This window comes from Tenrec ecaudatus, chromosome 1, assembly GCF_050624435.1.
Source record: "Tenrec ecaudatus isolate mTenEca1 chromosome 1, mTenEca1.hap1, whole genome shotgun sequence".
NCBI lineage: Eukaryota > Metazoa > Chordata > Mammalia > Afrosoricida > Tenrecidae > Tenrec > Tenrec ecaudatus.
In genome coordinates, this window is record NC_134530.1 from 254,777,474 (window position 1) to 254,799,666 (window position 22,193).

General features: G+C 35.7%; 1 protein-coding gene across 3 annotated transcripts in view; it reads right to left on the reverse strand.

Moving 5' to 3' along the window:
* AHCTF1 (AT-hook containing transcription factor 1) overlaps window positions 1-22,193 on the reverse strand; it is a 79,453-nt gene that overhangs the window by 23,730 nt on the left and 33,530 nt on the right. For all 3 annotated transcript variants that reach the window (XM_075531403.1, XM_075531394.1, XM_075531412.1), the window contains exons 13-27: window positions 20,507-20,597; window positions 19,431-19,520; window positions 16,461-16,601; window positions 14,645-14,749; window positions 13,699-13,792; window positions 12,716-12,839; window positions 12,509-12,565; window positions 10,909-11,055; window positions 10,194-10,381; window positions 5,336-5,480; window positions 5,127-5,258; window positions 4,331-4,478; window positions 3,607-3,757; window positions 3,025-3,132; window positions 1,291-1,480 (exon numbers count right to left, since the gene is read on the reverse strand). In XM_075531403.1, the coding sequence (XP_075387518.1) occupies window positions 1,291-1,480; window positions 3,025-3,132; window positions 3,607-3,757; window positions 4,331-4,478; window positions 5,127-5,258; window positions 5,336-5,480; window positions 10,194-10,381; window positions 10,909-11,055; window positions 12,509-12,565; window positions 12,716-12,839; window positions 13,699-13,792; window positions 14,645-14,749; window positions 16,461-16,601; window positions 19,431-19,520; window positions 20,507-20,597 (1,911 nt within the window). The remainder of the gene's footprint in view (window positions 1-1,290; window positions 1,481-3,024; window positions 3,133-3,606; window positions 3,758-4,330; window positions 4,479-5,126; window positions 5,259-5,335; window positions 5,481-10,193; window positions 10,382-10,908; window positions 11,056-12,508; window positions 12,566-12,715; window positions 12,840-13,698; window positions 13,793-14,644; window positions 14,750-16,460; window positions 16,602-19,430; window positions 19,521-20,506; window positions 20,598-22,193) is intronic.

A 22,193-nucleotide genomic window follows, 5' to 3' on the forward strand; every position in this document is an offset into this window, starting at 1 on the left:
TTCTACCATTAGTCGTCATAAATGTCACTTATATAAGGGCAGGCTGGATCATCAACGTGCCTATGGGCTCATCTCAAATAAACACATTTAATCCTCCATTACATAAATCACACGCAAAAAATATTACTGAAAAGAAAATGAAAAATTATACTCAATTTTATTTAGGTAAGGTTGTTGTGAGCCAGCAGGTCACATAAAAACCTCACAGAACACAGTAGAACTGCCTATGGGTTTCCAATGCTATCCATCTTTAGGAGAGGATAGATTCTGATCTTCCTTCTGAGATGTGGCTGGTGGATGTGAACTGTTACCCTATGCGTAAACCGCTATGCCACCATATACGAGATAACAGCCTGAAAGTTTCCTGAACTGCATCATCTTTATGGAGGCACATCTACAGGTCTTCTCTCCCACAGAGCCATTGAGGGGTTGAAACCTTGTGGCAAACAGCTGAATGAATAATGATTCACACCACTAGGGCACCTTTAGGTGAGACTATAAAACATAACTCATAATTATTCTAAAGGTGATGGTTATTTCTACTGTAAATTTAACTTCAAAAATAAAGCGCCAATTAGGAAGATAAATATCAAGTGTTGGGAATCTGACAATTCTAAATTTAATAAATGGTTAGGGATGTTCATTTATTGAAATGCCTTTTATTCTATTTGAAAAACAATTCCCTGGCTTCACTACAAATGCTGGCCAACTAGAAAAAGAGCACAAAAACAATGAAGGAGAAGAAGACAGCTTCTGGGATCCACACCTGACCACCGAAGAAGGAACCAATTGTTAACATCCATAAAACATTTTTAAAATGAGAAAATTTAAGACGATTGTTCCCAGTTATCGCAAGCTTAGCAGCAGCCATTTAAAAACAGATATCCTGAAGGCAGAAAAAAATAAAAGTTTAGGAGTTTCATCAATAAAGTCAGAAAATTATACCAAAGAACGCAAAAGGGCTTGCTAGATGAAATAATTAACTATGTGATGGTATCAGTGAGAGAAAACCAAGCAAACCAAGAAACTTTTTACAAAGGACAAAGATCAATTTAAAATAACTACATGAGCCTTACATACATTCAAGAAAACAGTGATCACCTAATTATAATACTAATTAAGCTAGGTTAAAGATGTAAAAATATATTAAACATTTTAGAAAGAAATAAATTAAAAATAAAAAGAGCAGTTTAAAGCTAGCAATTACCCAATATTATTAGTTATGAAAAACATATTTTCTAATCCTAAAAAATAATTCCTAGCTCCAGCCACTAAATATGTGATACTCACCTTAACTATAAGTGGAGTTTCAAGTAAATGTAATTCTGAAGCCCTACATATGTTTTCATCTGACCCTTTTGACTGGCTTAATGGCGATGAACTGGATGCTAAGTACAAACGAGATCCTGTGGGAGGGGTTTGCTGAGTAACATCCAAATACTGAGAAGGCCGAGGGACAGGACGAACCAAATCCAGCAGTCTGTAATTAGAGTATACATACAAATAGAAAATTCCTGGATACTTATTTCTTGAGCTATTTTAAAGAAAGTAAATCAAATAAACCCACATTCCATTTTATAGCACCAAGAACTTCTACATTTACTAGAAATGATAGCATGATGAAACATAATCTAGCCATACATATTAATAGGACCCAAACGGCACCTGTCCCCACTCGCTTGAAAAGTCAGAAACTGACTTGTTCAGTAGAGCATGTGTGCAAGCGTGCGCGCATGCACACACACACACTAATTCTATTGACCTCTCCCTCTTTGCTGATATCTACTGAGAACTAGTATCTGCCAGTAATTTATTTTCAAATGAAGATAACCTGCTAAGTAATACAAATACACATTTGTGAATTATGTAAACTGCTCGCTCACTTTTAAATATGAGCTATTCAATAAGGAATCAAACAAGAGATTTAGTTAGATACTTTCTATTGTGCAAGTATTATGCTGAGGTACCTATTTATTAATGACTAGTTCCCAAAAGCAGAGCCTGTACAACGGCTCATTCTTAGTAAAAACAAAATTCTTGTACTACTAAAATTAAAATTATAATTTTATTCTGAAAAATTACCAATATGAAATATTATATTAAGGAGCTTTCTAAAGGATATTGTAAATATTGCATTAGATCCTAAGATTTCCATAATTGAAACACTTTTAAAATTATGACCCAAATAAGAAATAAATTTGGATCACACATCTAAACTGAACAAAATATATATAAAATAGTACTTGCCTTTTACTACGTGGTGTCTACTGCTTATTTATACTAATATATTTCATTAAAAATCAGCTAATCAGAAATTTGTAGCTATTATAAACATACAACTCAATGATGCAAATCAGTTTGAAAAATACAAAACCAGGGATTAATTTTTTATAAAAGATAAATCTTCATTATTTGTGCCAGCTCTCTTCCATTGACTTTAAATGATTACCAATGGCTACATAATATTTTAGCAAGCTCTTATGCTCTTAGTAAAAGCTCTAAAATTTTTAATATAATGTTCCTTCTGCCCACCCTACCCAATCCCCTTATCTACTAAAGTAAATGTGACTGATAGGGGGAAAAAAGCTATCAATAATCTGACTTCCATTAAAAAGTTCTTTACCATAATTAAATGAAATTTCTGTGCATAAAACTAAATAGAGCATAAAAGGAAAAAGTCCCTTCAAACTTTGAACCAATACTTGAAGAAACACTTGTTTGGCCTCTGCTATTGATGATTATAACTCATAATTTGATCTTAAATATATAAGCTGAACTTAACTACTTGTCCTATTATCATAAGATATAAAAGAATACTCTGTATCATAAGCCATTAAGATGGTAGGTTCAGCTGGAAGTGATGGGACCCCTCTGCACTTTATGCACAATTTCCCTCCACACCTAAAAACTAGTCTAGTAATATCAATGGGGGAGTTGGTTGGAAAATCATTCTAGAAGCTAAACATTGCAGTTGTAATTATCATGTAATTTTGTACCTTTGAGAATGATGAAGCAAATTCTTACCGAGAAATATTTTGTGATGTTTTGGAGATTGGTGTCCCGACAAATGCGTCAGGCAGCTCCGGGTCTGGGAGAGAGTAAGCTATAGGAGACGGTTCTTCTGCATCAGGACTACAAAGAAAGTAAGACTCTCACTCAAAGGAAACACTAACTTAAAATGTTTGAAGGCAAAATTGAGAAGTCCTCATGGCACCCTGGTTACAAGGTAGGCTGCTAACTGTAAGGTCAGTAGTTCAAAACCACCAGGAGGCTCCATGGGAGAAAGACGGGGATGGAGTGGGGAGTTTCCTACACCTACAGAGTTACAGTCTAATTCACAAGGGCAGTTCTACTCTGTCCTAGAGGTTGCTATGAGTGGGCATCAACGCGATGGAAGTGTGTGTTTTTTTTTTTAAGGTGGAATTAGATATAGGCAAAAAGGACTAAGACTTTACTACACACATTTTTGCATTAACACTATACATATATCACTTAAATTTAAAGATAAAAACCATTCTTGTAATAAAACTAGCCCCATTAATTGGCTTGTTATCAATGTTGCTGATGCACAGGAAAGATTTAAAATTGGCATGAAGAAAAACATACCTAAGGTAAGGCGACATGCTATTTTTAGGTTCACTGCTTGCCCAGACTTCGCCAATTTTAGCTAACACATTATTGATGAAAGCAGATCTTGTCAACACAGTCCCTGTCACAGCTTGCTTTGGAACTGCTGATAAAGGCTTGGGTTTGGAAACTAGAAGATAAGAAGAATGCAGTCGTATGTAATTCATTAATACGAGAATGATTTTCAAAGAACGACTGGAAATAAAGATGATGAGATAAACACAGTTAGAATTATATTTGGTTTCAGTAGAAATTAAGTAATTTCAGCCCTCAGCAAGTGGAGATAAATTAATCCTACCCGTTGACTAAGTCGGACAAGAGTCTATAGCTAAAATGCACCACATCAATAAACTGGGAAGAAAGGCCTAGTAATTACTTCTAAAAACTATTCAATAAAAACCCAATATTTCACAAAGTCTAATTTCCCAATCAATAATGACAATGGCACAGAATCAGGAATTATTTCTTCTTAATAGTCACACTAGTAAGCTAGAAGGCAACTTGGCGGCAGCTAAGACACAGTACTTAATAAACTACAAAACTCTTCGGAGAAAGCCTTGCACTTCTTAGAAAGGATAGCAACTAAAACCACTACTCTGCTGAATCTGAGAATGCTGCAAAAGTGAGCTAAATACAAAATCAGAAAGGTATTCGGCATCTTCTCTAGTCCAATAATTTATGATAGTCCTCAACGAAATCTTACCTCGCAAAACCGATGATGCTGTCAGACGGTAAGGCTTAGCTCTTTCAGTGGCTAATTTTCTCTGGACTCTAGGAAGTATTTTTCCATATTGCTCTAATATAGAATTTCGAGCCACTGATCTCTCACGTAAACGGGGATCACGATCACTCTGTTGAATAGACCGTAATTGGTAAAAATTTAATCTTAACAATATTACGTTCTAGAGCTATATATTCATTATTTTAGTGCTAATTATAAATATGCAATGCTTTCTTCCTATCTACATATTCATTCTTCCAATCAAGGACCTCATACACAAAATTAATTATTTTATTGATCGTTACCTATCAATAGAGCCTTTCCTGGTTCTTCATAACTATTAGCTACAGGCAACATGTCACTTTTACACAAAACTTTCTGTAGCCTCACAACCCTATTATTTACAAATGCAGAAACTAAGTTCAGAGAGGTGGAATGAAGGGTTTCAAGTACACACAGCATATTAGGAATCAGTCTGACCGCTAAACCCCATGTTGTTTATATTACATAAGTCCTACTGCTTTTCCTCTACCTATTTTACCTAACTGAAGTCATTAGTCTGCCAAGACTACAGATGGCACATGACAACCTAACAGATATAAAAGCAGGTAGATAATGCTGTTCTTAATTCTGCTACAGAAGGTGGGGAGGGTCCCATGTTTCCAGATTCAAGACTATATGAGGGCATTATCAAACTGCAAGATCCTGCATAACCATTCAAATGAAGAGGGGCAAAACCCTCCAGTTTTCCTCCTGTAAAAATCAACTGAAACCGTACCATAAGCTTAATCTTCAGAGTTTGGTTCAGCTTCAAGGCAGGAATATAATTGGCACGCTGCAAATGGTGAACTAGAAGGAATTCATGATTCTGAACACTGGCACTGGACTGTAAAAATTTCACTAAACACTCCTGGGAAGAACAAGAGAGATTGGTAAGCTATTGATTTTTCTTGAATTCCTGACACGTTTCCATTGTTACGTTGTTACCTGCTCAGTGTCTGTAAATGGTAACTTCAGTAAATCCTCCATTAAGCCCATTTCCTGACAAACTTCATACGTGTGCTTTAGTAACTCTTCTACGTTGAATCTATCAGAATGATTTCGCAACAGAGTCCAAGCTTCAACTACACACCTGAAATCAATGTTTGTCGGTTTATTTAGTTTTAGAAAATTCATTCAAATTGTGTAAAACAAGTAATCCATCTAAGGAATCTGAACTATGTAATTTATAAGCACTTAAAAAATCTATTGAATAATAATTATTTGCTACTAAAGTCAATGGAAGACAAAGCCTCTTACCCTTAATCATATTTAAGATACTACATATACAATACTTAGAATGCAGGAGAGTACAAAGAAAGCAACAAACGAATGGATTTGCACAACCCAGCTGGTAACGGAAACACTGTTGGGATGTAACAAGGAAAAGTTAGAAATGACACTCAGCATGAAAAGAATAGAAAGAGGCAATGAGCAATGACCCATAGGTAGAAATAAGTATTGTGAATTCATGAGAATATGAAGGACACAGTTTGATAGATTTTGGATGATTTGCCATAAAAGCTGCTTGGAAGGCTTCTTTCAATTTTATTTATGAAGAGGCACTGAGATGTCTGCTGTGGACAACAGAGGTTGCTGGCAGTCACCAGTTTACTCCTGTTACCATGCCCCAAAGTTGCTGAGTGGTTATCAATTAATACCTATCTGCATTTGCAGTAGTTTATCAGTTTGTAAGCCTGAAAGCAATATAGGTCTTTCTAGGCGCCAGCTGCACGGGATAGGTTTGACTTAAAAGAGCTGGTCATCAAAGTGTTTTAAATGAAGTTGTGTTTCTTAAATAAGAGAAGCCTTCTAGAGTCAGACAGCGATTCTGGGAGCTTAAAAAAATGTCAATGTTCAACTCTCCCACCCCCACAATAGTAGTAAAACAACATAAAAGCTATGACCTAAGAATTTAACAGCAAGGAAAGAGTCTACGTAAATGGGAATTAACACATAAGGATTTATGTACAAGAACATACACTGACAGATTACAATGTAACCCTCGAGGCAGATACATAGGTTATTCAAAGTACTGCTATAAAATATAAAAAGCGTGTTGTTAGGTGCTATTGAGTTGGTTCCCATCCACAGAAGAAATCTGATACACAACAGAATGCAACACTGCCCAGTTCTGTACCATCCTCACAATTCGTAAGCTTGAGTCCATGTCGCAGCCACGACGTCACTCCATCTCCTTGAGGATCTTCTCTTTTTGCTGCCCCACTACTTTATCAAACATAATGTCCTTCTCCAGGAACTGATCTCACCTGACAACATGTCTAAAGCACGCAAGATGAAGTCTTGCCATCCTTGCCTCTAAGGAGCACTCTGGTCATACTTCTTCCAAGACAAATCTAGTTTGTCCTTTTAGCAGTCTGTGGTATTTTCAATAATCTTAATATCAAAATGTGAAGCTATTGCTGCTCAACCCTCCCCTCTATGTCTATACACTTCTGAAGGTGGTGTTTCCAACTATATTAATCCTTCCCAAAAGAGCTCTGGTGGCCTTGTCAGGTAAATGCTAGACTGCTTACTACAAGGCTGGCAATTCAAGCCTACCCACTGCTCTGCAAGGAGAAAGATGAGACTAATCTGCTCTCATAACCCGGTAGAGTGAGTTTGGTTTTTTGCTTTTATTGGTTACATACTGAGTGATGCAGGAAGCATAGAAAGATGGAAGGAATATGCACTTAGAATACAAAATAAATTATCTCAGCCACTTCAAGAGGCAGCATTTGATAAAACCAAACCAAAACTAAGGTATTGAAGGAAAAGTCCAAGTTACACCGAAGTCATTAATGAAAATCAAGACTCCAGGAATAGGCAGAATGAATACCAATTGAAATGTTTCAAACAAACTGATACACCACTCCAAACACTCATTAGTCTCTGCCTACAAATTTGAAAGGTTGCTAGTCAACCCCTGAATGAAGAAATTCTGATTTATGGCCACTCTGAAGAAGGTGATCCAACAGAAACAGAAATTATTAAACACCATAATTTGTCACATTTAAATAGTATTTTTGCTTCAGAGCATTAAAAAATGGTTTCAGCAGTACCCTGACAAAGAGTAGCCAGAAACCCACGCTGGATTCTCTAGAGCAGGCGTTCTCAAACTACGGCCCGTGGACCACATGCGGCCTGCCGAGGACATTTATTCAGCCCGCCGCGTGTTGTTTCCGTTTGTTTTTAACTTCAAAATAAGATATGTACAGTGTGCATAGGAATTGGTTAATAGTTTTTTTAAAACTATAGTCCAGTCCTCCAATGGGTCTGAGGGACAGTGAACTGGCCCCCTGTTTAAAAAGATTGAGGACCCCTGCTCTAGAGGATATGGAATGAGAGTTACCATTACAGACATCATTTGGATCTGGCTAAAAGCAGGTCACTAGAAAAATGTTTACTTATGGCTTATTGACTATGCAAAGACGTTTAACTGTGTAGACCACAGCAAACTATGGATAACACTGTGAAAAATGTGGAATTCCAGAACACTTCCATTTTGCTCATATAGCACCTGTACCTAAACCAAGAAGCATTTATTTGAATGGAAGAAAGGGATATTTTATGGCTTACAATCAGGGAAGGTGAATGCAGGATGTATTCTTTCAACACACTTATTCTGAGCAACTAATCTGAGAAGCTAGACTACAAGAAGAGAATGTAGGATTGGAGGAAGGCTCATTTTTCAATATGGAAATGACTTACAACCTTGACAGGAACATGAAGAGGGCTTGACGCATTTACTCAAGTTTTTGAGTATCTGCATTTTTACTTGGATCCACAGTCAAAAAAATCCAACTACATATTGCATCGGGAAAATCTGCTGTGCAAACCTCTTTAATGAGCAAAGATGTCCCCTGGAGAATATGATGCACATGACCTGAGCCATGTAAACACCGGACAATGACTACAGAAGACCACAGAAGTAAGGCAAGTGAATTATGGTGTTGGTGAAGATTAGTAAAACTATGAAGAACTTCCCCAAACAAACCGAACTCACTGTCATCTAGTCAATGCGGACTCATATAGCAAACACTGTGTAACTGTTTATGGGAATAAAAGCCCAGTCTTTCTCCTATGGAGCTGCTTTTGGTTTCAAAATGCCAACCAAGGGGATCACAGCCCAACCCGTAAACACTACACCACCAAGGCTCCTTTAAGAACTTCCAAAATATCAGACAAACCTGTCTTGGCAGAAGTCCATGAGTACCCCCAGAAGTGACTTTGCCTCAAATACTTTGGAGGTATTTTCAGGATAGAGCAGCCCAGAAAAGAGACTTGATGAGCTGAGCTGATACCGTGCCTCCCAACAATAGGTTCAACCCTACAAAGAATCCAAAGGGTAGTGGCAGGACCCAGCAGTGTTTTCTTCTGTTGCTGAGTAGGAGGTAACTTGAGGGCATGCAACAACATTTACTGGTGTTCTTTTGAGATGAAATCAGTTACTATGGCCCTGCTAGTTATTACTCCTTATGTAATGGACTACAATTCTGGACTCTATGCCTATAACAATAAGCTTATTTTGGAGGGTGTTCTCTAGAGGTTGTGATTTTGTTTCCCTGGGAGTATGGTCTACTACTAAATGGTAAAAACCACACCTCCATCAAAGCCATTCCTCTCTATACGGGATCCATCTGTGACAGAAAAAATACCCCAGAACATCAGAAGAGTACATTTGAGATCTCTGCCTGTGGTGATGAGACAGAGATCAAAGGCACCAAAGACTGTGGCATGGAGACTAAAAGGACCAGCGCCGAGACTATAGGCCAAAGGATCATGTGGCTGAGAGGCTAAGGACCAGAAAGAGACGTGGTTGCTGGCTGAAGCCTGCTGCTGAGTTGCGTGGCCACTGTAATAAATGATCTAACCCAACACAAAAGTAGAGTGCTATGAGAGGACTGGTTGGAGTCAGGAAAAGGTAAAGAAAGATGGAGGTTGAAGGCACGTCTGACCACTGCCTTGTGGTATGTGGGTAGCCAGAAGTCTGACATGGCATCGCATGCGATTTACTGCAAATACAGCACATTGATTAAAAACAAAACAAATTCACTGCCACCAAGTTGATTCTAGCTCAAAGCAAACTTGCAGGACAGTTAGAACTGCCCCTGTAACTTTTTACTTTACTAGAAATCCCCGATTAAACAACATTAAATCATTGAAGACTTCTATGAGGATGTAGTGGCAAATGCAAGGATGAAAATCAAAGGTAAATAACGGTAATTCCCAAGCAGTCAAGATTAGCATCACAATATTGGCGCCATCACTGCAGCAAACCCTCAGGAAAGATAACCTATGAACTCTATTAGGCTTCATTTTTCCTCTCCAATTTAGCAAAATTCACCCTTCATTTTCCATTCAGGAGTCAATTCTGTCAACTATCAACAGATATACTTTTAAATTACAATTACAACTTGGTTTCTCTGTTTACTCAAAGTACTTTTTATTCATTTCATTGTAGATAAAATATATGCTACATATTTGCAGGATGTTAAAAGATCAAAAGTTGTAATATGTAATATAACCCAATACATATCCATTGCTGCTGGCTTTTATACGAAATTAAAAAATATTAACATTTAAGAGTCTGACTGCAAAGAAAATAAAGTTTCTCTATACTTGAGAGGTACTACCTTAAGGAATAACGAATTTCTGTTAAGAATGGTTTAAAAACATTGAGGTTGATAGAGGTGATAGTTCTGTAACATGTTACTGAATTGTATACATAAACAAGTCTGAAATGGCAAACGGCAAATGGTTATCCATTTTTCATCACAGAAAAATTAGGAAGTTTTGAACTTACCTATTAAAAAGCAAAACAGTAAGGTGAAGCATAACATCATTACCACTGGACACCGGAGGCTTCATTGTCTGAATATATCTGAGGGCTTGTCTATGTTCGCCCTGAGCCATGAAGGCCTGAATAATCTTTGAATGTTGCCAGGCCACAGGTTTTGCAGTAGCTGGGTGAAACAGAAGATCCAAAGCACTCTGCAAACATGACATGAAAAGTGCTAAATATATATGGATATATGTGTGTGTATAAATTTTGCATTTGGACAAAAGTAGTTAAATTTTCAACAATACAGGCCCTACACAATAGGTAGTACAAAAATTAAGATAAAATCAGCTTAAATATAAACCAAAAAGATCTACTTTAATCTATGGTATATTATAAAAAGTATTAGGTCTCCTTTTTTGTGATTTCAGTTAACTAGTATATAATTAATTCTATGTATCAATGCAAACACATCTTTAATATAACAATGATTGTACTCTCACTATTAATAATCGTTTGTTTTCTTCTTTAGATAGTTAGAAATGTGGCTTTCTAAAATGTTTTTATCTTTGTAGTCTTATTTATTGCCAAACACAGTGCCTGGTGAATGGTACTGGCAAAACTAAGTCCTTCTTACATTACATCACATCTGTAATAACAAATTTAGCCCAATTATGTTTTCTCTTGAAATCTTAGTAATTTATAAAAGCTCACATTCTAACTCAACCAACAGACTCACCTCGTAATCATTATGATCCAGCAGCCAGAAACCTTGAATAAGTTTAACCTGGCCCCAAGGAATGGCAAAGGCCGTTGGAAAAGATTCAATTGAAGTATCCTTTTTATTTGGAAAAGAACACATAATATCAAGCAGCAAATAAATGGTCTTATTTTTTTAAGAAAGAAAAAAGAGGATTAAGGAAAATAAGCAAAAATTCCCAACATGTGTTTCAGACAATCATCTTGAATACGCAGCAACATTATAATTTGGATACAGAAAATTCCATAACTGATTCTACTCTTTCTCAAAAGAATCACTACAAGAGATGGCTAAAGCATGCTTTCTCAATGAAGTCTCTAGCTCAGCAAAATGAGAAGAACAAAGAAACAGCTACAGACAAAATTCTAGCTATGTAGCAAATTTGGCAGCTCAGCAAACACACCATACATCTTACAATTTATAAATGGGATTAAAAAACTGGCATAAGCTAAAGAATGTTACTTCAAAAAACATCAAGCCAAAGTTAAGTGTTATTTCATAATATATTCTTATTCAGCACATAAATTATCCCTATTAAGCATAAACACTTGCCAGCATAATTTCAGAGTTGCTACTTTTTAACTTTTTGTGTTTTGCACACATTTGCTAATCTGATGAAAACTGCAGACCTGCTTTGAGAATTATTGGGGGAGGGAATGTATGGATGTGCTTTATACAATTGATGTATGTATATGTATGGATTGTGATAAGAGTTGTATGAGTCCCTAATAAAATGTAAACAAAGAAAAGGAAAAAAAAAAAGAAAATGATTAGGGCAAAGAATGTACAGATGTACTTTATACAATTGATGTATGTATATGTATGGATTGTGATAACAGTTGTATGAGCCCCTAATAAAACGTTTAAAAAATTTTAAAGGAACAATAAAGCAAAAAAAGAAAAACCAAAAAATTCCCACAGCTGGACCAATCGACACCATGATAAACCAAGAAAAGATCAAAGTTGTCAAGGATTTCATTACTGAGATACATAATCAACACTCATGGAAGCAGCGGTCAAGAAATGAACTAAGGGACTGCATTGGGAAAATCCGCTACACAAGATCTCTTTAAAGTGCTGAAAAGCAAGAATGTTATTTTGAGGACTAAGGTGCACCTGACACAACCATGGTACATTTGATCACCTCATATGCATGTGAAAGTTGGACTTAAATAAGAAGCCTAGAGAAGAATTGATGCATTTGAATTGCAGTGCTGGGAAAGAATACTGAAAGTATGGAAGAAAAGACAGAAACCGACTGTGGTAGCAATTTACAATACTGTCTTATGTGGTTGATTGAATGTTATGATATATGTAAGAGCTCCCAATAAAATATTTTTTTAAAGAAAAAAAAAAAACTGCAGACCTGATCCCTAGAAAAATACACAAAAATAAAAGTTTCCATACAGTCAGGTTACCTAGACTACCTGGACCCAACCAATAGATCCTGGATTAAGAACCCTCAAAAGAAATTCAAACTTAAAATTACATAAGTTAAAATGATGTATTATTTCACTATAACTCTGAAAACCTATGATTTTTGTAATTCATGGAACACGTGATAAGTTTTAAAGGATACAATAGAATGCTTGATTGCCTCAGAAACATTGTCAAGTAGGTACATATCAAGCAGTGCCTATAAAAAATAAGGGATAAAAAGTATCAGTGAACTTTATAGATTTAATAATTCTTTCATAGTCCCATTTTCTTAAAATCTGTGTCTTCCCCCGACTCCAATTTTGCATAGGCTTGGTAGATTTAAGTCTGATCCCTACTGCAAACCTACATGTAGACTAGTAGGAGGATATTTTCCTGTGCCTCCTTCATCTCGTTTCCACAACTTCTCAACTCGTTCTCCTAACTGGGAGACCATCCCATCAATCATCAAGCAATCAGGGTTCCACTTCCCTCTGCAATGAGGAAAATATTAGGATTACTAGAAAAGATAATTATTACTGTCAAAATAGTAAGCATTAAAATCTTTAAAATAATGATCCCAATGATCAGGAAAATGGAGAACTGGACTCCATTTAGCATCACAAGAACTCCACATATTAGTTTTAGTATACGAAACCCAGGACTGATCAATCTATGGGGACAGCAGGTAGAATAAGGGTTGCAGGGGTGTGTGCGCGTGTGGAGGTTGCAGTGGTAGTGGGGGAGAGGGGAGGGGAGGGAGAGGCAAAAGGGAACTGGTGTCAAGGAGTCCAAGAGGGAAAAGAATGTTGGAAACTGGTAGTAATTACACAATACTGCTTGATGTGTCTGAGTGAAATATGTGTGGAGTAAAATATGTATCAACTCCCAATCGAAAAAAAGTGTTATTTTGGCTCGTTGATTTCAAAGGTACCAACTAGGTTAAAATTTATGTATTTCAGAAAAAGATCCTAACAAAATAAATAAAAATCAACAAAAGAGCTCTGTGAACAAACAGTTGAAAGGTACCTGTTATGGAAAGAATGTAAAGGCTACTGATAAATGGTCGCTTCTAGTCATTTTCTGAACAAGAACTATTGGGAGGGGGAATAGAATTATAGAGCCTCAAATAATGAGTCACTCCTAAGAATTCCACTTAGGAAACCAAGAATAGATTGGGTCAGGAAAAGCATTATAACTAAAATAGTAATTATCGTAACAAATTCTGATATTTTACCAAGAATTCCACCCATTCAGATATTTTGCAATTCTCATAATTGGTTTATGTGAAAGTTTTGCCCTCCCCTAGAAGTAATTTCTAAATTGTTCTGTCAGGGCTCTGGTGTACGATACCTCGATGAACGCTCGCACTTCTGCCGGCGGCTGGTGTAGTAGTTCTGAATCACAGGGTAGCTGTAGCACAGCCTTGACAACGGCACGGCATCATCTACGGATTTTTAAGGGTTAGGGAAAGCGCTAGTACTGTTTTCAAAATACACCAACAATACTAAAGGGTATGTACATGGACATTTTACTGTACGTTTATAATAGTAATTCACAGGCTTGCAGAATTTAATTAACAGAAAACCCACAAATCACTACTTATCTTTATTTACCTATGTACAAATGAGAAAAGAAGTCTCTCATCAAGTTTGTAACCAACAAGGATGCTGGCTCAATGCCTTAGAAAGGCTGACAAAATAATTGTATACTCATTGGTACAAATGAAAATTTGAAAGAATTGTTCACTGTTTATTCAAGTCTGAATCTAAAAAAACTATAAAAAATATGATCAACAACAATTATATAGTAATGTAAGCAACTTTTAAAATATAAAGTTCCCCGCTGTAAGACGTTGGAAGCACTAGTCAAATTCTCTAATTGTTGCTATCGCAGAAATTGTTAGATAAAAGGGTATATTTTAATTGATGGCTAGTATTAGTAAATAGCCACATTAAAAGAGGCCTTGAGAACAAAATCAGCAAGTTAAATAATTTAACAACCAAAATTCTAAGTATCTTTATAGACGGTTATACTGTTAAATAGATGTTCATTCGTTGTGTTTTCTCAAGTAATCTTTTCTTTTACTTGCTATTTAATGCCAACATACATGTTTCAAATATCTTCTGTGTAATAGGCATGCTCTAGAACAATGAAGAAACAAAGCAAGGAAGAAAGTAAGAAAAGAAGGTACAAAGAGAAGACAATATAAAGGCAGTGAAAGAAGGAAAATCTGACAATATAAAGAATGTGAAAAATACTTTTAGAATGTTATTAAAAGACGAAGTCCATATTTTACCTAAGCCTTCTGGTAAAAGTCCAGAATGTGAGAACCAAATAACCACTTGTGCATACTGACAGATGAGCTGGGTAACTGTATGCTTATGTCTTAAATCCATCAGACCTGTAAGAGAGGAGAATACCAGTTTCTTAAGCTTGAACAAGTCAGGCAGAAATGAAAAACCCAGTTTCTCAACAGTTTTCAAATTATATGACTTGTTCATGAAAACTTTTGTTGTTAATTGCCATCACCTCAGTCCCCACACACAGAGTCTATGCACAACAGAAGGACACACTGCCCAGTCTATGCTTGAGTCAATTATTGCAGTTCCAGTGTCAATTAATCTGTTCACCTTCCTATTTTGCTGCCCCTCTACTTTACCAAGCATGATGCGCTTTTTCTTACACTGGTCTCTCCTCACATGTCCAAAGTATGTGAAATGAAGTCTCGCCACCCTGGCCTCTAGCATTCTAGCTGTACTCCTTCCTAGACAGATGGGTTTGTGCTCGTAGCAGTCCATGGTACTTTCTTTCAATTGTCTGCCGGCACCTTCATTCAAATGCGCCCATTCTTCTTCGGTCTTCCTTTATTTAATGTCCAATAATTCACATGCACATGAAGCTAATGTAAAACACATGCCTTGTGTCAAGTGTACCTTCATCCTCAAAAGCATCCTTTCCTTCTACCACTTAAAGAAGTCTGGACCAATAGATTTACCCAACCCAGATACGACCCCTTGAAAGCTGCTTCCAGAAGCATTTATTGTGGATCCAACCAAGAAAAAAATCCCTGACAACTTCCATCTTCTCTCCATTTATCATAATGTAACCTACTGGTCCAATTGTGAGGACGTTACTTTTCTTTGTGTTGTCATCCATTCGGACGGGTAAAATCTTGGATCTGCATCAGCTAGTGCATGCAGGGCTCCTCACTTTCTGCACGCAAGGTTGTGTCACCTGCACACTGCAGGTTGTTCATGAGCCTTCCTCCGATCCTGGTGCCAGATTCTTTATATAAATCCGCTTCTTAGTTATTTGTTCAATATACTAATTGAGTAACTATGGACAGAAGATACAACCCTGACACAATAGGCATTTACTGATTTTAAACCGTGCCATTATTCTGTTCACACCATTGCCTCTTGATCCATGGACAAGTTCTGTAGGACGACAGTGAAGAATTCTAGAATCCCCACTCTACTCAAGGGTATCCATAATTTGTTCTGAGTCATACAATTGAATGCTTTTGCAGTCAATAAAACACAAGTAAACATCTTTCTGGTACTCTTTCCGCCACGATCCATGTGATGTTACCGTATGATGTCCCTTGTTCAACATCCTCTTCTGAATCCAGCCTGAACCTCTGACGGTTCCCTATAATATTACATGTATTTATTTTTTAAACTATGCTTAGCTTAGGAGTCCTGCTGGTACAGCGGATTGGGTGTTGGGCTGTTAATTGCAGAGTCAGCAGGTCAAAACCACCAGCCACTTCTAGGGAGAAAGATAAAGCTTCCTACTCCTGTAAAGAGATACAGTCTCAGATACCCACAGGGGCAGTGCTGTTGTCCTATAAAATCATTGAGTCAAAACTGACTCGATGGCAGGAAGTCTGCCTTTGATTATAAGCTTCCATCTATTTTAGTTTGATCTACAATGGCAAGTAAATATATGCAAAAAGGTTAGAAAAAATTAGTCTGGTTAAAGTAAATAACTTAGCTACCCTTACATTAGCACCTGATAAAGTAATGATCCAATAAGAATAGGCATAAGACTTTAAACTTTCCCTAAGTGAAAGATAATAAAACATACATGTATATAAAAAAAGAGTGTACCTCTTTCAGTGACCTCCTGTGCTTCTGTGGTAAAACAGCTTAAGACTGTATTAAGGTTGCTAAGAAGCAAATGACATTGCTGGATAGATTGTATGGTTTGTGTATCGATGAACCGACATGAACCATCAAACAATGGAGTACCTTTCAAAGGTAAAAGATAAGATTAGTTCCCATAGAGTAAAACTGAATGAATTAAAAGCACACTCATAAAATTTCTTGAATTCCTACCACTTATACATCGTCTATAAACTATTAAGACTTATAGAGGAAATGGGAAATACCTTCGAGGATGCCTGAAGAGAGGGTTCAAGTTTAGTAGATAAAATGCAGGGAAGTGATAGCAAGGGCTCAAGTAGAAAGCAAAAGATTTGAGAATGATGATGGGAACAAATGCACAAATGTGCTTGACACAATGGATGATGCATGGATTGTGGTAAGAGTTGTACGAGCCCCCAAAAAATGATTTTAAAAAGAAAATCAAAATCGACCATGAAACAAACAAACAAACAAAAGAATGACCCTACTGGAACCGTTCACAATGATCTACATATAACTGCCTCCCTGGGAGACGGACAATAGAAAAGTAGGTGAAAGGGTACATTGGTCAGGGCAAGATATGACAAAATAATAATTTATAAATTATCAAGGGTTCAAGAGGAAGGGAGGGTGGGAGAAGGAGGGGAAAAAATGAGGCACTGTTACCAAGGGCTCAAGAGAAAGCAAATGTTTTGACAATAACGATGGCAACAAATATAGAAATGTGCTTGACATAATGGATGCATGTATGGATTGTGATAAGGGTTGTAGGAGCCCCCACTAAAATGACTTAAAAAGAAAAAAAATACTATATTAAAATATTCAAATAAAAAAAATTAAAAATAAATAAAATAAAATGCAGTGAAGTAATCAATGAGAACAAAGAAAGGTAAATTGGATTCCATTTTAAGAGTCTTTAGTTAAGCTATATTCATAAAATGTTTGCCCTTCAAATAGGTTTGCTTTGAAATCTTATGCATATTTTATAAGACCTAATTTCATTCACTTCTAGTCTTTAGGGGGGAACCACTAAAAATTAAAATACATATAAAGACTTTATTACAATAAAGCTGCAAACTTCTACACTGCTGCAAGCTTTCCTTCTGCTTTAAATTCAAGGCTGAGTTTGACAATTTAATTTTGGGGAAGAAAGAGGGGTAGTTCTACTTTTTAAAAATAATATAAAAATCTCTAACATCAGGGACATTTTAATGAGAAAAACCTCCAATTTAAATAATATTTCATTTCATAAGTTTTTGATCCATTTATTTTTAAAATGTTTAGCTATAGTTTTAACAGCAGGGAAAGTTGCTGGGCAATGATAATCCGAAAAAGTTCTTCAGGAGGTTTTTCATTTGTTTTAAACCGGATAAATTAAATTGGGTAAAAAACAGTAGTAATTGTTGAGCATGCATCATTGATAAGGAGTATTTTACATAGGTTTTACATACATCTAATTTATATCTTTATGATGCTGGTATTACCATTATTCCGTTTTATAGATGAACATATTAAGGGAAACTTAGGGGATTACTTTCATATAAAGTGAACATAAATCAGGATGATGTTAACTCAAATATTCTAGATCTAAAGCCTATCTACTTAACCAGTTACACATAAAAAATTAAGGAATTTATTTTTAATGACTAATTTCAGTATTTTAATATTTATGCAATTTTCCCAGAAAACAATTCTAAATACCTTCCTCCAATCAAATTCCAATTTGCTTTACTTACAGTGTAAGTAGTCAGTGGGTCATGAACATATAAGCATACCTTTTAGTCAAATTTGTAGGCAAGTCAGAACTAGTGCAGTTATTTAGCCTTACCTCAATGCATGAAAGTGCCTGACACCCTTCAATGAATTAAAAGCTGCAGGTGCAGCAAATGAAGAGAATTATGATGAAGAATTTCTTTTAAATATGGGTTAATGCAATGGTTTAAAATGAGGCTAAGTTTATGTAACATAAAATGACAAGTGAAAGTTGCCTATAAGAATGGTGGCAACTGATGTGCTGCCTATACACCGACAGCCTTTACTATGCTTAGTCTTTTAATTATTTATAATGTTTTGTGTTTCCAAAAAGCTCCAAATAACTTGTAAGGAAGCTCAAGATATCAACAAAGACTGAATTGTCAGTTCAGACTTTAAACAATACATTATGCTGGAATAATAATCCTGCAATTGCATATTCACTTTTTTCCTCTTTTCTTATATAACTTAAAAAATAGCCCTGAAAAAAACACATTTTTAAAAAAACACACTGCTATAGTGTTCTTAGGAATACTAGGAATTCCAGACTTTAACTATATACTCAGAACAGATTACTTTATACTTTTATGTTTTTAATAAGCCCTGAAATCTCCCTAGATATTCATATATTTCCATCAAGTTTTTTTGCTGTAGAAATCCTCATCTAAGAATAACTTTCTGTAATATGCCGTTGAGTCAATCCCAACTCAGAGCAAGCCTAGAGAGAACAGAACTGGCACATAGGGCTCCCAGGAACGCAATCACTGCAGGAGCAGATTGTTACGCTACTGGGCCGTGGCTGGTGGATCTTTGGCTTAGTAGCGGAGTGCTTATCCACTGCGTCAGTAGGGCTCCTTGGAAAGAGCTTAGGGTAAAAGAAAAAGTACTTAGTCAAATGCTTCCAAAAGTGTCCATTTGTTCAGTCTTTATGACACAATCTAAATTTCTAAATAACCTTAAATTTCACTTTTACATCCAGTACAATTATTAACATGTTGCCAGGTTAACAAGCTACTATTAAAGTTTGACGCTCCAGGGTAAAATTAAAAAGTTTTCTCCTGTAATTTCTTTAAATTATAAGGATTTCCAGTCTTATAAAAAGATTAAATAGTACTTGCATTGCATTACTAAGATTAGTTTAAAAAAAAATAAGTCCTTCACTTAATCCATAGTAGTACTTACAAAGCCTGTCAAATTCCTCTTTGGTGAGAATCACTTTATTCCATGTCCATTCAAGAACAAAGTGCAAATTGGCCGCAGAATTTGGTTGTTCTTATTTGTGAATAAAAGGAAAAATAATTATTATTAATTACAAACAAAAACTATTACCTTTACAATGGAGAAACCTGGCAGGCACCATCCTAACCAAGTGAATAGTATCATCAATGGAAACAAACTGAGTTCATGTACCTTTTCCGTACATCATTATCAGGGACTCCAAGTGACCTTATGCTGTACGCCTAACAAAATGTAAAGCCTGAATGTAATCATGAAGAAAAATAACAACAATAGGAAAGGCAGTCTCTTATTATATTCTTTGTAAATGTCAATTCCCCTAAAGACAAAGGCTAAGGAACTGTGTCATATTAAGGAAGACACAAAGTTACGAAAACTAAATACAGCACGATTCTGGATTTCTTTCTCCTCCTCCCCTGGGGCAGGGGAAAATGCTTTGAACAACAACTAAGGGAAGATATCTTAACAGGTAAGATATCAATGAAGTCTACACATAGATCAGAGCACTGTAGCAACGTTCATTTTCTTGATTTTCATAATTACAAAGTGGTTTTGTAATAATAACCCCTTTAGAAAAAATGCATACTGATTTATAGGTAGAGAAGCACAGTATCTTCAACTTATTCTGAAATGGTTCAGAACAAAAATTTGTGTAACACACAAATCTACAAATGCACACATCCACCAACTTTTAAAACTTTACACTTTTTATATGAACATTTGAATTGTATTATGTATACATACATGACATATGACAGCAAATAGGCAACCAAATGGATGCCTATGGTGTTAGAGATGTCCTGTTATTTTGACTTTGTCATTATGACAGTGTATTAGAGGGATTTTTGGCAAGATGTTTCTACTGGAGAAGACTTTTTACACAAGATCTTTCTAGATTGTTTTAAAAACACACTTTCATCTACAATTGTTACAATAAGGTTTAAAAACAAAGCAATGCATTGGTAAATTATGTAGTAAAAAAAAAAAAAAGGTTAGTTGTTAGAGAAAAAAGGGACTCTTACCTTCTGTTATCCACCTTTTGATACATCCAGTCAAAAGTCCCAGAGAACTTGTATGAATGGCTGCAGACAATATAGCTTCTAACTGTTCTTCCTAACTCATACATCAAAAAAAGAACACAAAGAAAGTATTTATGGGAGCAGAACACCCATCTTTTCCCCTATAATCCACAGAAAACCCCAAAACTAAACTAAAAACTATCCCTGTAACCCACCCACTAGGATCACTATAATCATTAACAAGCCTTACAGATACAGGAATAACTGCAACACTCATGCACTACTGGTAGCAATGTCAAGTGGCAGAGACACTTAGGAAAGCAATTTAGCAGTTCTTCAAAATACCAGATTTGTTTATGTGTATGCACATATATATACACAAAAACAAATGCTAAAAATAATTTCCACATAACCCACCAATTTCAGCCCTAAGTAAATAAATACCTGAAAGAAATAAAAAGGGATGTCTATACAAAAACTTTATTATTATTAATGTTTAGAGCAACATTATTAGTAATAATAAATAGCCATGTACCCATTTAAAATTGTACTATACCCATGCAATGGAATATCATTTTTTTAGGGAAAAAAAGGAGTAAGTTACTGATACATGCTGCAACACAGGTGAAACTTGGAAACTCTTGGGGCTTTAAAAAATTTTCACAGTCCCAATAAAAAGATCAATAATTTTTTTTAAGTTCACAGAAAAATTCCATTATCTTTAAACTCCATTTGTCCTAGAACTTTTTGAAGTTTCCTCATACTAAGTAAAAGAAGCCAGTCACCAAGGACTACATCATATGATTCTATTTATGCCAAATATCTGGAATAGACAAATCTACAGAAAGTAATTTGTGGTTACCCGAGGCTGGCGAAGAGAGATGTGGAATGAATGCTAATGAATACAGGTTTTAGAGATAGCTAATAAAAATGTTCTACAATTGACTATGGTGGGAATTGTACAACTCCGTAAGTACAACAAAAATCATGGAACCGTACAGAAAACAGCCATATATTGTATAGGGTATATAAATTAAAACTGAGATTTTTATTATACCATCAGATATAAAACTAAGATTTCATTCATTAGAGTTGCAAATTTAAAACTTCAAATTAGAGCCACAGGAATCGAAAAATAAAAAAGAAATAAATATAAGGAGCAGTACAAGATGAGGATTCACAAAAATTAGAAAAAGTGTAATTCTAAATGAAATTGGGCCAAAAGAAGCATTTTTGTCATAGCATTATTATTTGTTTCAAGAGGTTCTGCCAGGTGCAAAATAAGAAAACTAAGTATAGGTGAAGACGGAAAAACGTTAAGTCTCTATTTTACTAATATGAATATAAACATAGAAAATCCAAGATTTGCACTTAGGAATGTAAGTATCAAGTTGTAAACTAAACTGAGATTAGGAGACTGTTAAGGGATTAGAAATATTCTTTGGAAAGTTGGTTTTGGTTCTGGCACCTGGAAATTTCACTAGGCTTTCACTAGATTCCACAGAGCACTGATTCTCTAACCACTGGCTATCAAAATCCCTTTAAAAAATTGCTAAAAACCCAGCTTCCTGTGCTTAACTTCCAGTTTCTGATTCACCTAGGCTTGGGATGGAGCCAGTTACTTGCATTTCTACCAAGTTTTCACATGATGCTGATGCCAAAGACTATACTTGATTGCTATAAATCACAT